Consider the following 14,048-nt stretch of genomic DNA (forward strand, 5'->3'; position numbering starts at 1 on the left):
CTACTGTGACCTGTCAATGCTCAGACACTCTCCTACAGAAAGTGGGAGCTTAAAATCTGCCAGAGCCAGTAAAAGGTGCACCTGGCAGGCGCTGCAATTGGGCAGAGGTACCCAATAGGTGGCGTGGCACCAACGCAGGTCTACTCTGAACCAGCCCTTCTCCAATGTCAGGCAGGGTTGGAGGCGAGCGCCCCACACAATCTCTGTCTCAGTATAGGATGTTTCGGCTTGGCATATCATGCCCGTGTACACAATGGTGAGATGGAAGAGGCTGTTTGTGCTGATTCTGCCGTGTGTTAAAAACTGAAGTACACGTCGTTTCCCACATGATGTCACTATATGTTTGAATCTCCACACTTGGAAAAGTCATCCACTCAATCAGCTCAGCTCTCATTATCTGCTTAGATGGGTGAACTTTGAAGAAGACATTAATGTGATGAAAGAACAGAGACATTTGACAAAATGAAAATGCCATCATTGCGATATCCTGCAGTTCAGCTGCGGTTCCACACAAATAAGGCTGCGGTGGGTTCTTCAAATTATTAGACGGAGGTGGAGGGCAGATATTTTCTTTTTGTCTGACAAGCTGTGAGAAATTCTGTTTTGTTTGGTGAAGTTTTACAGGACGGTTATCTTATCTGATAAAAGTTACCACATTCTGTCTCACAAGATTTCAAACCCAGATTTCAAGGAACTACACATTTTACTCGGTAAATTCTTCGCAAACCTTAGTCATCCTGTTTGATGAAATTCACTACCTCAGAAACGCTTGTTTGTCAGCAGCTGGAATCATGACATTCAGGACATGATTTTTTTTAATTTTTGTTCGAATGTAACAGAGGCGTCAGGAAGCTTCCGTCTCTCTCGGTTAAAAGTGGCAACATTTACGGTTTGTCAAATGCTTTTCATGCTAATGAAGTTAAGAGTGCTTTATGCCATAGCTCCCTCGAAATAGAGCTCAAGTTTTCATCTTGGTGAATACCCTTTTTCAAACCACACACATAATAAATGTGTCACAGTATATTCAGTTCTCTTAGCTGCTGCCAGTGTCTCCTCATCTGATCACATGTGCATCAGCACTTTTCCACACTCAGCCACGCCTACCCGATCACACAGCAATTTCAATTCAATTTCAATTCAATTTTCAATTTTATTTGTATAGCGCCAAATCACAACAGAAGTTGTCTCAGGACACTTTCCATATAGAGCTGGTACAGACCAAGCAGTATCAGTGCAGTATTTAAGCTGCTCTGTCACACTCACTCTTTGTCCAGCTGTCACTGTTCCCATGCAGGACTCTCCAGCTATTTCTCATCGACTGATCTCCCGTTGCTGAACTGTTTGGTGTTTGCTGCACCAAACGCAAAAAGAGACTCAAAGACTTGGTGTTCAGCACTTCCTGAATCTTTGCCTGTGACTGCTTGGTGTTTGATTCACTGTGCATCACTAGAGAGACTGTATTGCTGCTGCTTATGTGGACCTGCCAAGTCTGAGATTAAAGTTGATATCAGCTATATCTGTGTCATGGTGGTTCTGCACTCGGGTCCCAAGCCCCCCTCGTCACAAAATGTTCCTTAAAAAAATGTGACTCACTCTCCAAAATCAAACACTTCCTCTTTATCTTTTAATACCCACGTAACAACCAAACACACAGTTCCCTAACAGATCACTGCTGTGAAACCAAACATACATTTCCCTTCTGAACTATATTGACCCACACATGAATTAAACACTGCACTCAATCACCTGTTTTCCAAACAACTGTCAGAATGTGTGTATGGGAACATTTTACTGTAGACTAACAGTCAATATTAGTCATTGGAAAGTCAAGGTTTATTTGTAGCAGACTCATGATTACACACTATAAATCATTGTCTATAAATAGGAGTCTATTAAGGAAAACTAAAAACGAGTTCAAGTGGGGTTTGTGCATCACCAATGAAGGAATTACTGGACTTACTTAACTTCTTTCACCCCGTCTGTAGCTGCATTACTATTATCACTATGTGGTCCAGCTCCCCCGCACGGCCAGTGACTTTGTCGGGGTGGTGCTGGACTCTCTGGATGCTGTCCAAGTTAAGTGCCATTCTGGACAATGTTTCCCATCCACTGCCTGACTCGCTGGACAAACAGAGAAGCTCATTCACTGCGAGATTCATTCCTCCCAGATGCACTGCAACAACACCACAGGAAGTCATTCCTGCCTGTGTCCGTCAGACTTTTTAAGTCCTCCATCAGAGGGTCAGTAACTCTGAGTGAATGGACTTACTGGGCCTTCTTAACATATTTCACCCTTATCAGTAGCTTTCTATTTCATAATTACCTCATAATTATAATAATCTGATTGGCATGTGCAATAATTCAACTGCGCTGTGCAATAATTAAATGGTGTAACACTATGGTGTATATGTATAATATCTACTCTGCATATTATTGCCATTTATTATTATTGTTAGTATTGTTATTTTTATTGTGAGCATTAGCATAGTATTAGTATTAGCAGTAGTGATATTCTAATATTCAATTATTCTTGTTGATGTAGAAACAGATTTATTTGATTGTTGTATAGTGTAAATATTTTGACATACAGTATTTTCAAAGATATTTCTTATTTCCTTTTTCTATTTTATTACTGTTGTACAATGGGAGCAACTGTAACATGGAGATCAATAAAGTATTTTGATTCTGATACTATGATTATGGCAGAAAGCTAGATTTATTTGCAAGATTTACTTAAATGTGCAGAATGGCAGCAATCTTTCCATCTTTCTCTCGACAAGAAACTGAATAGGCGTATTTCATAAAGAGTCAAACTACTCCATTTGTCTGTATGCTTTGTCCGATATTGTTATGCTATGCTCCTGAGGGCCACCCTCCCCCGTTTTCTGCACAGCTATAAAAACAGAAAAAGGGATTCCTGCCAGCTGAGTGAAAGACATTTAATTTCCTGTTTGCCCAAAAATGTTCATGAGTTTTCTGCCTTCAGCCTTTAGACATTTAGATTTAATTTGTCAGGATTACAGTAACCATAAGTACAATTTACTAAATACAACACTGTCATACTCCATGGAATACAATGAAGTTGGGATGCTGTTTATAACATAATACAGAATGCAATAATTTTGACAAACACTCAATTAAAAACACTTCAGTATATCTAATGCTTTACCTCATCAATGTGAAAGTTGGAACAGGAGCAACTAAAGACTGGGAAAGCTGTGGAATGCTCCAGAAACACCTGTTTGGATCATTCCACAGGTAAACAGGTTCATTGGTAACAGGTGATAGTATCATGATTGGCTATGAAAGGGACATCCTGGAAAGGCTCAGTTGTTCACAGGCACTCATGATTGAACACATGGGCTCAGGAACACTTTGCAAAACTGTAAAAAATAACAGCAAACTGTTTGTTTTCTGTCCCAACTTTATGAACCAGGTTTATATCCTGACTAAATTGAGTGGCAGCCAAGTCTCTTATATAAACACATTTCCAAATGTATATATTAATAGGCAGTAAATGGCCAGTGTCGTAACAGTAAATACTGAAATTACAAAAAGGTTTTTGTTTTTTTTTGTTTTTTTTTTCAGCCCCACCCACAGTTTTAGTTTTACTTCCTCAGGTTTTTTCCAAGATGTTTGAGATGTTTCAGCCAAAACAGTGAGCGTGATTTGGAATTTTCCCTGTTTTGGTGTTCAGTATAATCTGCAGGCCACAAAGTGAACTAAAGTGAATTGTGAGCCAACCACTAAAGAAAGTCCCAATGAAAATGGTTGATGTTTACCATAAGTACAAGCATGGGGGTGGAAGTCTAGACAACAATGCAAAACCAACAGTATTTATCTGGCCACATACCACCGGGGTAAAGTAAGAAAATGTTGGGAGACCCTGAATGCTTCATTTTGAATATATATGAAACAAAGCTTGTCATCACAGTTGGCAATGACACAAGTACGGCTGAAAAGAAGTGTCTCAGCCCGCTTCTTAGGTCGCCGTATTTTCACAAACATACAACCCACCATGAGGGCATCTATCATGGACCCAACAACGCACTGCATCATAACCAGCAGCACACCCTCATATGGGAGATCCATAATCAATGGTGTGCTGCGATTCCACTGAGAAAAGTAGAGCTGAGATGAAGCCATCTACACCTAACTAGCAGGGCCTTTGCTCCATGAGTCAGCTTTCAGGGGTACTGAGGGATGGCTCTTGTTCGAGGTCACCTCGGAAGGAAGCATTCAAGAAATAGAGTCCAGCAAACAAGAACCACGTGGTGATGTAGCACATCATAAAAACAAAAAGTAACCAGCTGTACTGGAGGTTCACAAAAAAGGCAAAGAGGCAGACAGGAAGCAGCCCCTCTCAGAAATGTGGCGCTCTCCATACTTGGAGACATACTGAAGGTGGTCTCAGGTTTCTGGAAGAAGGGTGGGGGTTTGGTTGCACTCACTCTCCAGGAGTTTACTCACAGCCTTGACCAGCCTCTCCATCTCTCTAGCAGGACTGGATGTGTTGTCGGGTGTGGGTGAGAGTGGGGTGCTGTGTAGAGGACTGTTGTTAATGACATGAAGGGGGCCGGCACTGCATGTCAGGCACACTGAGGGCGCGGCGAGGGTGGTGTGAAACACTGCTGGCTCTCTCACTGAGCAGCGATGCAAAACGGTTTGCTCTGTATCTGTGAGACCGAGTGTGGAAGGTGGAGGCAAGCAGATACTGCCCTGATAGGGAAAATCTGTTGTACTTTTATGACGTCGCCTGGCTGTTGCTGTCCCTAGTGCTTTCCTTTTCCCCTTTTCCCTTCGTGTCATTTGTCTGTCTGTCTGTCTGTCTGTCTGTCTGTCTGTCTGTCTGTCTGTCTGTCTGTCTGTCTGTCTGTCTGTCTGTCTGTCTGTCTGTCTGTCTGTCTGTCTGAGGCTACTCTCTCTGCTAGCTCCCGCCTAATCACCTGCTGCATGGTCAGGCTTATCAGACCAGCAGTAGTTAAGTCTGGCTTTCTTCACCACTGGTTGCCAGTTCACCCTAATCTCTCCCGTGTCAAATCGTTTCCTTTGTGTCAGTATCACTTAAACAACATTGTAATGAGTTTTTCCAGTTAATCTCAGAACTGTGCTTATGTTGGACTTTGTTTTTGGCTTTTTGACTCTCTCTTAAATGTTTTCTTTCTGTCAGTGCCTTCCAGCCACACCTGGTGTCTCGCTCTGCCTCTACACCCCCAATTGTGTTTGTTTCGTTTCTGCTCATTGAGAGAGATAGCCCCTTATGTTTAAGAAATTTGTGTAATACATTTTCCTTTGTTCATTTCATTCTGTCTTCTGGTCTGTTCGAGCTCAGGAAAAGTCCCTGGCATGATGTCTGGAGGAGGAAGAGGCGAGTCTCTGTCTGTCTGTGAAAAGGAAAGGAGAAAGGAATGTTACTTTCTGTTCCAAAACACCAAATTGGAGTCCACTTTAAAGTTCAGCAAAGTTGTTTTTTTTTTCCCTCAGCTGTTTCCCCACTACAAGTAAGATTGTTTTTCAAGGTCAATTCAATTTAAACTTTTAAGCCAGTCCTTATCCATTTCAGTTTCCATTTTACAGGCCTCAGCGGCTTTGCGGGCTGCACGGCAAAATTAACACTCTTGGAAAATCTTAAATCACTGCCTTACATTTATTAAGTAGCTCTCACACTGAATTTCCTCTTCGAAAGGTGTGGAATCGACAACCATGATAGATATTGGTTGAAAGGGTCCCCGTGGCTCATATGCTCAGTGTTGTCCCAATCGATCCAGGGGACCTTCTGGACTCGAAGTTAGAGTCTCTTTTTGTATCAGGATACATTATAGAAATGCAAAGGCAACAAACACAAGCAGCAGAGTGGGGGATGACTATTTGGTTTCCAAGGATCTTCCACTGCTTCCAGACCTGGGGACATGAAAGAAGATTGTCAGATAGGATATACAACACTTGGCAGGAAGAGCACTTAGCTCCTTAAAATGAACTCAATCTTGTTAAAAGCCCTTAAAAACTCACACGTAAATGACTAGACAAGAGGAATTACTTTTATAGCTTCACTTGCTAAAAATATTTTGGTCACAGAGAGTCACCTTTTGAAAAGGAAGTAAAGTCTAAAAAAAGAGTAAATCCAAAAAAAAAAAAGAGTAAATCTGAGATAAACTAACCTGAGAGCAGTGCCAGAGTGTCCCATCATTCCATACCAGACACAAGACACTACATTAAGTGACACCGGAGCAGCCAACACTATGAGCTATCCTCTCCAGCTGGAGATAAGCCCCACAATCCTGCTGCCTCGGCAGCACCTTCACTGTTTCCACTCCACTGTTTAAAAAAAAAAGGCACCTTTAACGAGGCCATGATATTCATTACATCCATCCATCCATTTTCTATATTGTCTATCCCTTTCGGGGTTGCGGGGGGGCTGGAGCCTATCCCAGCTGTCAGCAGGCGAGAGGCAGGGTACACCCTGAGCCGGCAACACACCGGAGATACTCACTCACATCTAGAGTCAACAATTCACCTAATGAGCATGTTTTTGGTCTGTGAGAGGAACAGACTTCGCACAGAAAGGCCCCGCCCAGGACCTTGTTTCTGTGCTGCCCATATCCCAGCTGTCAACGGGCGAGAGGCTCTCTCCGGATACTCCGGCTTCCTCCCACAGACCAAAAACATGCTCATTGGGTTAATTGGTGACTCTAAAATTGCCCCTAGGTGTGAGTGTGAATGGTTGTTGCGACCGGTCTCCAATCAATCGCACAGACAACCATTCACACTCACACTCACACCTAGGGGCAATTTTAGAGTCACCAATTAACCCAATGAGCATGTTTTTGGTCTGTGGGAGGAAGCTGGAGTATCCGGAGAGAGCCCACGCATGCACGGGAAGAACATGCAAGCTTCACACAGGGGATCGAACCGGCAACCTTCTTGTTGTGAGGCATGCACACTACCTGCTGCGCCACCTTGCAGCCCTATATTCATTACATATTCTATCATATTCTTCAGTTAAGAATAAAAAATCAGTATAAGATCAACAGAGGCAGGGGTCCACCACACCAGACAGCACCCCAGGTGCAGGCTGTTCAGTTAAGCTCATAGTAGCAGGGTGTAAGATGCTGGCAAGAAAAGCATACATGGAACGCCATAACCAAGTGGTAGGCGTAGTGTCCAGGAACATCTATACTGAGTATGGGCTGGAAGCCCCAAGGTCAAAATGGCAGACACCTCTTAAAGTAATGAAGAATGACCGAGCTAGGTTCCTGTGGTCAGCACATTAGTCACTATTCACACTCGCTGTTCCATGGTCATTACGACATGGTTGAGCTCACTGCACCCTATGGCCCACTGTTTTGCAAGCTCAAATTCTCTCAAATATCAGTTTCATGATGATTCAGACACTCCACTTCTGAGTTATTTTAGTCAGCCTTTGGGACAAAACTATAATCCTCATCATTGTTTGCTTCAGGCATACCTTAATGTACTTAATTAGTGTCAGCCAGAAGGGTCTCAGTCTATGCAGGAAGTGCAACAATTTTCAAATGTTCTTTTACAGGGGCGGCACGGTGGAGTAAGAAGGTCGCCGGTTCGATTCCTGGGTTGGGCGGTGCCTTTCTGTGTGAAGTTTGCATGTTCTTCATGGGTTCTTCGTGGGTTCTCTCCGTGCACTCCGGCTTCCTCCCACAGACCAAAAACATGCTCATTAGGTTAATTGGTGACTCTAAAATTGTCCTTAGGTGTTGACAGCTGGGATAGGCTCCAGCCCCCCCCCGCCCCCACAGCCCCGGTAAGGGATAGTTGGCTATAGGCAATGGATGGAGGGATGGATGTTCTTTTACATGTACTATATTCAGTGTTAATACAAATTGAAGAGTATGGACATTAATGGCTTTAACTTCCCAAATATGGTGGTGTGGTTGGACACATTTATCGATGCCATGTCGAAAACATGATGATGCTGCACTGGCATTATTTTTGCTGGCTTTCATCCTTCGCCTGCTTACACAACCCCCTGCTAGAAATAATGCTTCCCCTTCATAACCAAATTTGGTCAAGTTTAAACTATTGTTATAGAGACAGACAGATGATTCCTGATGTGGTGAGGAGACTCAGAAAGGGAAGAGGGAAACCTTGACATTGAGGCTAGTATTACTCAGGCATTTAATATTATTGGAAAACCTCAGAGTTTGGCTCAAACTGACAGCTTTTTGTGCTTATGGTCAAAGATTGTGGATCAATCCAAAAATATTAGATTTTTGCTTCTTATTTACTTTCGCTTTTCTTTTTTTCCCTTAGTTACATGTGACCTCTAGCTGTCATTCATCAGATGGAGGGTTAGAGAGTAGCGATGGGTGATAAACCATATTTATTGAATTAATGACACTATGAATCTGTTCTGACATGAATTTACAGTAAAAAAAAACAATGATTTTTATATACTTTAATAGTCATAACAATGACACCTAAACTTTCAACCAGGCAATCATTCTATTGCCCAGCCCCAAAGTTCAGAGTCTTTAAGTCTTTGAGTCTCTAAAAACCAGCAATTTAGTATTGCACTGCCATGATGCTTAAAGCAGCAGACACTGAGATATCTTTAGTTCTGCCATAATGAAAATCAAGAGCATATTTGCTGGACTCCCCATCCACTGTCCCCAGTTTCCTTCATTCAGCTCACAGTATACTGCATTGTCTAGTCTGTATCTTCCGAGTTTTCCAGCTTTTGTTTTTGTCTTCTTGATTCTGCCCATCTGCCCACTGTCTGGTGACTGTCTTCCTGGCTCCCAAGTGGATGGGTTTTCCTGTTCCGGATGTTTAGCTGACGATTAACTGTTATTCTGACTGTCTCTGTGTGATGCTTTTGGTTAGTTTCTCAGTTGTTGAGATGAAATCATCAGGGTTATTCTCTAAAACTTTAGAGCGATTCCTCGTGAACCAGACGTGACTTCATGCAGCTGTTTCTGTCATGATGAACAAACTTCAAGTGTAAAGTGAGTGGCGTGAAAAAGTAAGCCAGTAAAAAAGGAAATGCCATTTATTGACTGACGTATTCAAACAATACAAACCAGTTCCCATTTCTGATTAGATAACTGTGACAGTTTGCAATAATAATAAATAATAGATCAAACTTTAGACCACAGGCTGGTTGGCACCCTTTTCTCTCTGTGCTATAATTCTCTGACATAGTTTAGATCAGAATAATCTAACCAGCTGCAAATTAAAGGTTATGGTGTCAGCCGCAAATATGTTTTAATGTACATAAATGTTAAGGGGTACTGAGGGATCCCCCTTGTTCAAGGTCACCTCAGAAGGAAGCATTCAAGAAATAAAGTCCAGCAAACAAGAACCACGTGGTGATGTAGCACATCATAAAAACAAAAAGTAACCAGCTGTACTGGAGGTTCACGAAAAAGGCAAAGAGGCAGACAGGAAGCAGCCCCTCTCAGAAATGTGGCGCTCTCCATCCTTGGAGACATACTGAAGGTGGTCTCGGGTTTCTGGAGGAAGGGTGGGGGTTTGGTTGCACTCACTCTCCAGGAGTTTACTCACAGCCTTGACCAGCCTCTCCATCTGGCGGGCGCTGCATGTCAGGCACACTGAGGGCGCGGCGAGGGTGGTGTGAAACACGGCTGGCTCTCTCACTGAGCAGCGATGCAAAACGGTTTGGCAAGCAAATATTGCCCTGATAGAGAAAATCTGTTGTACTTTTATGACGTCGCCTGGCTGTTGCTGTCCCTAGTGTTTTTCTTTTCCCCTTTTCCCTTCATGTATCAGAATATTCTAACCAGCTGCAAATTAAAGGTTATGGTGTCAGCTATATATATATATGTGTGTGTGTGTGTGTGTGTGTGTGTGTGTGTGTGTGTGTGTGTGTGTGTGTGTCAAAATACCCCAACAAACACATTTAGGCCTTCAGGTTCATGAACAAGAAAATAATCGTTACAACATCCGTCATTACGTAATGTAGAATTTCAATGGACCATAAAATACCTGCGTACCGACCAACCAGGATTAACATTAACATTTCAGGACAATTAAATATGGAATGAAATAACCAATAATAATATAAGTTAATAAAACTGAGAGGCTAAAACAGGTCTGAAATGTCCTTGTTTTCTCTTTGTTAAAAGCCCAGCATGTATATTTCCTTAAGCCTAAATAGCACAAATTACAATTATCTAGCCAAGTATGGATGGTCATGAAAAAAAAGATCTGATTTTTGAGATGCTCCTCAGCTGATGAAGTCATTTCCCAGGCTCAAACCGGCCCCATGTGTTTCTGGATGCACCTTAGACCAACGTTTTGGGACATCCAGGACTGTATTTCTGACAAGCAAAACAGTAAAGGGTGAACATGGCCCTCTTGCTGCTTTTTAATGAGGTTGAGAACTTCTTTCACATCAGATCATCCAGCCTCGTGTTGAGCCAATTCATAGGACTATAAAACACATTTTGGCCTGTTTCCAGACATTGCAGAGGGTTGAAATAGAGCAGCTTGGAGCTTTTTTGGACTGACACCCCACACTGAAGCGTTTTGTGGGCTGTGGTGGAGTGGGAGGCGCCAATGACGACATTATAGGTGCCAAGCGTTTTCCAGGGGAGCGCAGTTCAGTGATGATGGGTTATTCTGAGAGATGTCACAATCTGACTACCCGCTGGGACATAGGAAAACGACAATGTGTGCCGTGTGATGTCCCGCCAGGTAAATCATTACGTTACGTTATATCGCTATAACTTTTTTGTTAGGATGATGCTTTGCTATGCTGTGTATGTTTGTGTCATGTTTCTGTTGCAGCAGGATATGAAAACACCCCAAACTGCGGCTTTGATGACAACGGAGGGCGACATGAGCGTCCCATTACGCCGTGCAAAGCCGAGACTTTCAATGACGGCAGCAGAGCTCACTGTCAGCCGTGCAGCCCATGTCCGCCGGGGTACGACACCGTCAGCCGCTGCAACTCAGCCACTGACACCCGGTGCCAAGAGTCCAGGTAAAAAAAAAAAAAAAAAGCACGGCCGTCTGCAGCGCGGCGCATCTCTCGGTCACATGAAAATAGGACATTTTTGTCATTTTTGCCTTATATGCCACGCTGCACGAACAGGATATAACGGCCTTTTATTTCTGGTAAACGCCGCTCTGTTACTAGTGCAAGCCTACACAGTGTCTTTTTTTTTTCTGGTGGTTTTCTGCAGGAAGCGGGCGACCGAAGGTTCAGATAAAGTGAGTACGCGGGCCCTGGGCAACAAGTAGTCCTATGAGTTACTTTAATGGACGTTTGGTCTGGTTTACCTTATCTCAGCTTCTCTGTCTCCTCAGCAAACGACGACACTTCAGACTTTTCTCAGCAGAGCATCAACGGTACAGCCCACCTGGCATCTTTTATATAGGCCTCCATATAGAACAGGCAGGAAATGAATGCGTCATTGCTCATATAGAAGGAAATGAACCCACGTGTAAAAGTTTCCCAATTTCATGTTTTGAGCCGTTGAGGTTTTTTTTTTTTTTTTTTTTTTTAAATTGAGTAATCACTTAAGAAGAGAGGAGACACAAATGTAAGCACTTTCCTAAAATAATAGATTCCAATTTTAATTCATCACGAGCCTCCAGTCTTCTCATCTGCTTGCTGTTGGTTTACAACATTGAAGCAGCCTCAGCACATCACTGTTTTCATTCAGATTCAGACAAGTAGAGGATCCACCTTCAAACCAAATGCAGAAACTCCACCTGCCGCCAGGCCTGATGTTCAATGTAAGTCAAAGATACATTTGATGATGGAGCTAGAGCACATTTCTCCATAGTCTACATTCAACTATGACCTTTTCTTATTTTTGCAGGGGCGGTGCCGCTGGCTATCTTCATTTCCATCACGCTTGTTGCGCTATCTGTTTGTGCAATCTACATGAAGAGGAAGAGAGGTTTGCATATTGAAAGCAAAGGTTTGATAGCAGATAAGCGAGCATGTGGGTGAAGCGAGTCTTCAGTGCAGAGCTCATAGACTCGGGAACCACAAAAGCTGACCGCTGTTTGTTTGTTATGTGCTGTTCTGGCATTGATTATAACTGTGCCTGTTTGGGTTTAACACAGGTCAGAACACAGTGCTGAGTTACAACAGGAGGTCATCGTTCATCAATGCAGGGTTTTCTTCTCTTTCTGCCCCACCTAACAGTGATCTGGATGACATACTGAGTGAGTGGACATATGACTTCTGTGTCAGTCTCTAATTTTCTCTCTTTTTTTTAAGATCACATCCTGTGTATATCTAAGTATAACCCCTTGTTTACACTGGAAAGGGCTGTGGAACTTTTAGGCCCAGTTGTTTGTCTTGATCTGCCGTCACTCTGCAATGTTCACATGCTGTGCCTTATTTCTCACACGGTCAGTGCTGAGTGGGTGCTGTTCAGTGTACTGACTGGCTCAAAAGATTGTATTTCTTGGACCAGCTCTAACTACAGAGCATAACTGAAACATCTGCCCACAAATGAAATAAACTGTGAAGAAAATTAAATTTCTCTTATGTAGGTCCAGGCATCCTGGCAGCGCCTTTACAGACAGTGCTGAACAACCTGGACGTTCTGGAAGAGCTGGTGATTTTGTTGGATCCCGAAAGCAATGGAGTAAAGAACACCAAACATCTGGCCTCTCATTGCTCCTTCCCCTCTACCTGGATCACTTACACCTACTCTATGAAGGACAGTAAGAGCCCTCTGAAAGCCGTGTTGGAGGGGGTCACCAGCAGGCATCCTGAATGGACAGTGGGCCACCTAGCGAAGCTGCTCAGAATCATAGAGCGCAATGACGCCATCGCTGTCCTCGCCAAGCTCAGACTGAATGAGATGGACGTTTAGCACTCCTTCCACATCTGCCAAACATCTTCCACTGTACAGTTTAGGTGGCAGAGGTTTGTACTGTTTACATGTTCAGATAATTCCAGGAAACTGCAAAGAAAATCAGTTTGCATCATCACTGATGGGTTTAAAGTGGCATCGCGGTGTCTTAGTGCCATTGGCCCTTCTTCAGGGAATTTTCTAGAGCAGTATACAGAGTAAATGGCACACTCAGAATTTGGACACTTGCATAAAACAGCGAAAGGTAAATGCAGTGATTTTCAGACACAGCCATAGGCATTTATCAGAGAGGCTGAAAGATGCTCTGAAGTCAGGACATCTCAGCTTCTGCTGTTTCAAGTCAGACCATTCTTTTCTTAATTTGTGTCTCGTGAGTTTTGGAAATGTGCAATACTATAGAATTAGAAAGACAAAGAGGGATTAAACTGGCAGCTATTTTGAGCTACTTTCATGCTTTGCTGCAGGACGTAAGAGGTTTATATTGACAGGTCTCATATAGGGCAAAAGCAGCTGCCAGGAAAAGCCTTTTTTGAGCATGTTGAGCTCATATTTTTCACGTTTCTGCCATAAACTGCCCCTCTACTTTTCTATGTGGAACCAAAACTTCCATATTTGAATCTTAAATCATGTTTACGCAGTCTTTTTACATTGCTAATGGACATAATTAATCATTGAATTGTTGATCTTGTTTTTTATTTTTTCTGTAACATTCCAGTTAGTGATTATTGCCAGACATTACTTGTTTATATTCTAGTACTACCTTTCATAATAAAACTGCCCCTCTACTTTTCTATGTGGAACTAAAACTTCCATATCTGAATCTTAAATCATGTTTACGCAGTCTTTTTACATTGCTAATGGACATAATCAATCATTGTATGATGTTAATCTTGTTTTGTTTTGTTTTGTTTTTTTTCCTGTAACATTCCAGTTAGTGATTATTGCCAGACATTACTTGTTTATTTTCTAGTACTACCTTTCATAATAAAAAATGGCATTGCTTCAAACATCTTAACATCTTTATTAAGCAAATAACATTATAAATAAAAAAAGTGCATAGAAAAATTAAACAGGTTTAGAAATATGTATACAAATATTTACAAACTCAAAGTTTATTTGTACATGGTAACAAAGACTTAAATTTAATGATCACTTATTTTCTCATTTTATGTCTTTTACACTTACTTTAAAATAATCCTACTATATATATAT

The 14,048-nt window shown here is 42.3% G+C and overlaps 2 protein-coding genes across 2 annotated transcripts; one reads left to right on the plus strand and one right to left on the minus strand.

The window, feature by feature from the left end:
- Positions 1 to 9,561, minus strand: kcnj20 (potassium inwardly rectifying channel subfamily J member 20). The gene is given in 4 exon segments (XM_070966932.1): positions 1 to 303; positions 3,886 to 4,081; positions 4,083 to 4,344; positions 9,414 to 9,561. Coding segments are annotated over 4 exon segments (909 nt in total).
- Positions 9,562 to 10,604: 1,043 nt separating this feature from the next.
- igflr1 (IGF-like family receptor 1) lies at positions 10,605 to 13,840 on the plus strand. The gene is made up of 8 exons (XM_070965724.1): positions 10,605 to 10,692; positions 10,786 to 10,981; positions 11,184 to 11,211; positions 11,308 to 11,349; positions 11,667 to 11,739; positions 11,826 to 11,906; positions 12,076 to 12,177; positions 12,511 to 13,840. The coding sequence occupies exons 1-8, from the start codon at positions 10,605 to 10,607 to the stop codon at positions 12,834 to 12,836; spliced, it is 936 nt and encodes a 311-aa protein (XP_070821825.1). The 3' UTR covers positions 12,837 to 13,840.
- The last annotated feature ends 208 nt before the right edge of the window (positions 13,841 to 14,048 follow it).

The sequence above is a fragment of the Chaetodon trifascialis genome, chromosome 7 (assembly GCF_039877785.1).
Source record: "Chaetodon trifascialis isolate fChaTrf1 chromosome 7, fChaTrf1.hap1, whole genome shotgun sequence".
Lineage (NCBI taxonomy): Eukaryota > Metazoa > Chordata > Actinopteri > Chaetodontiformes > Chaetodontidae > Chaetodon > Chaetodon trifascialis.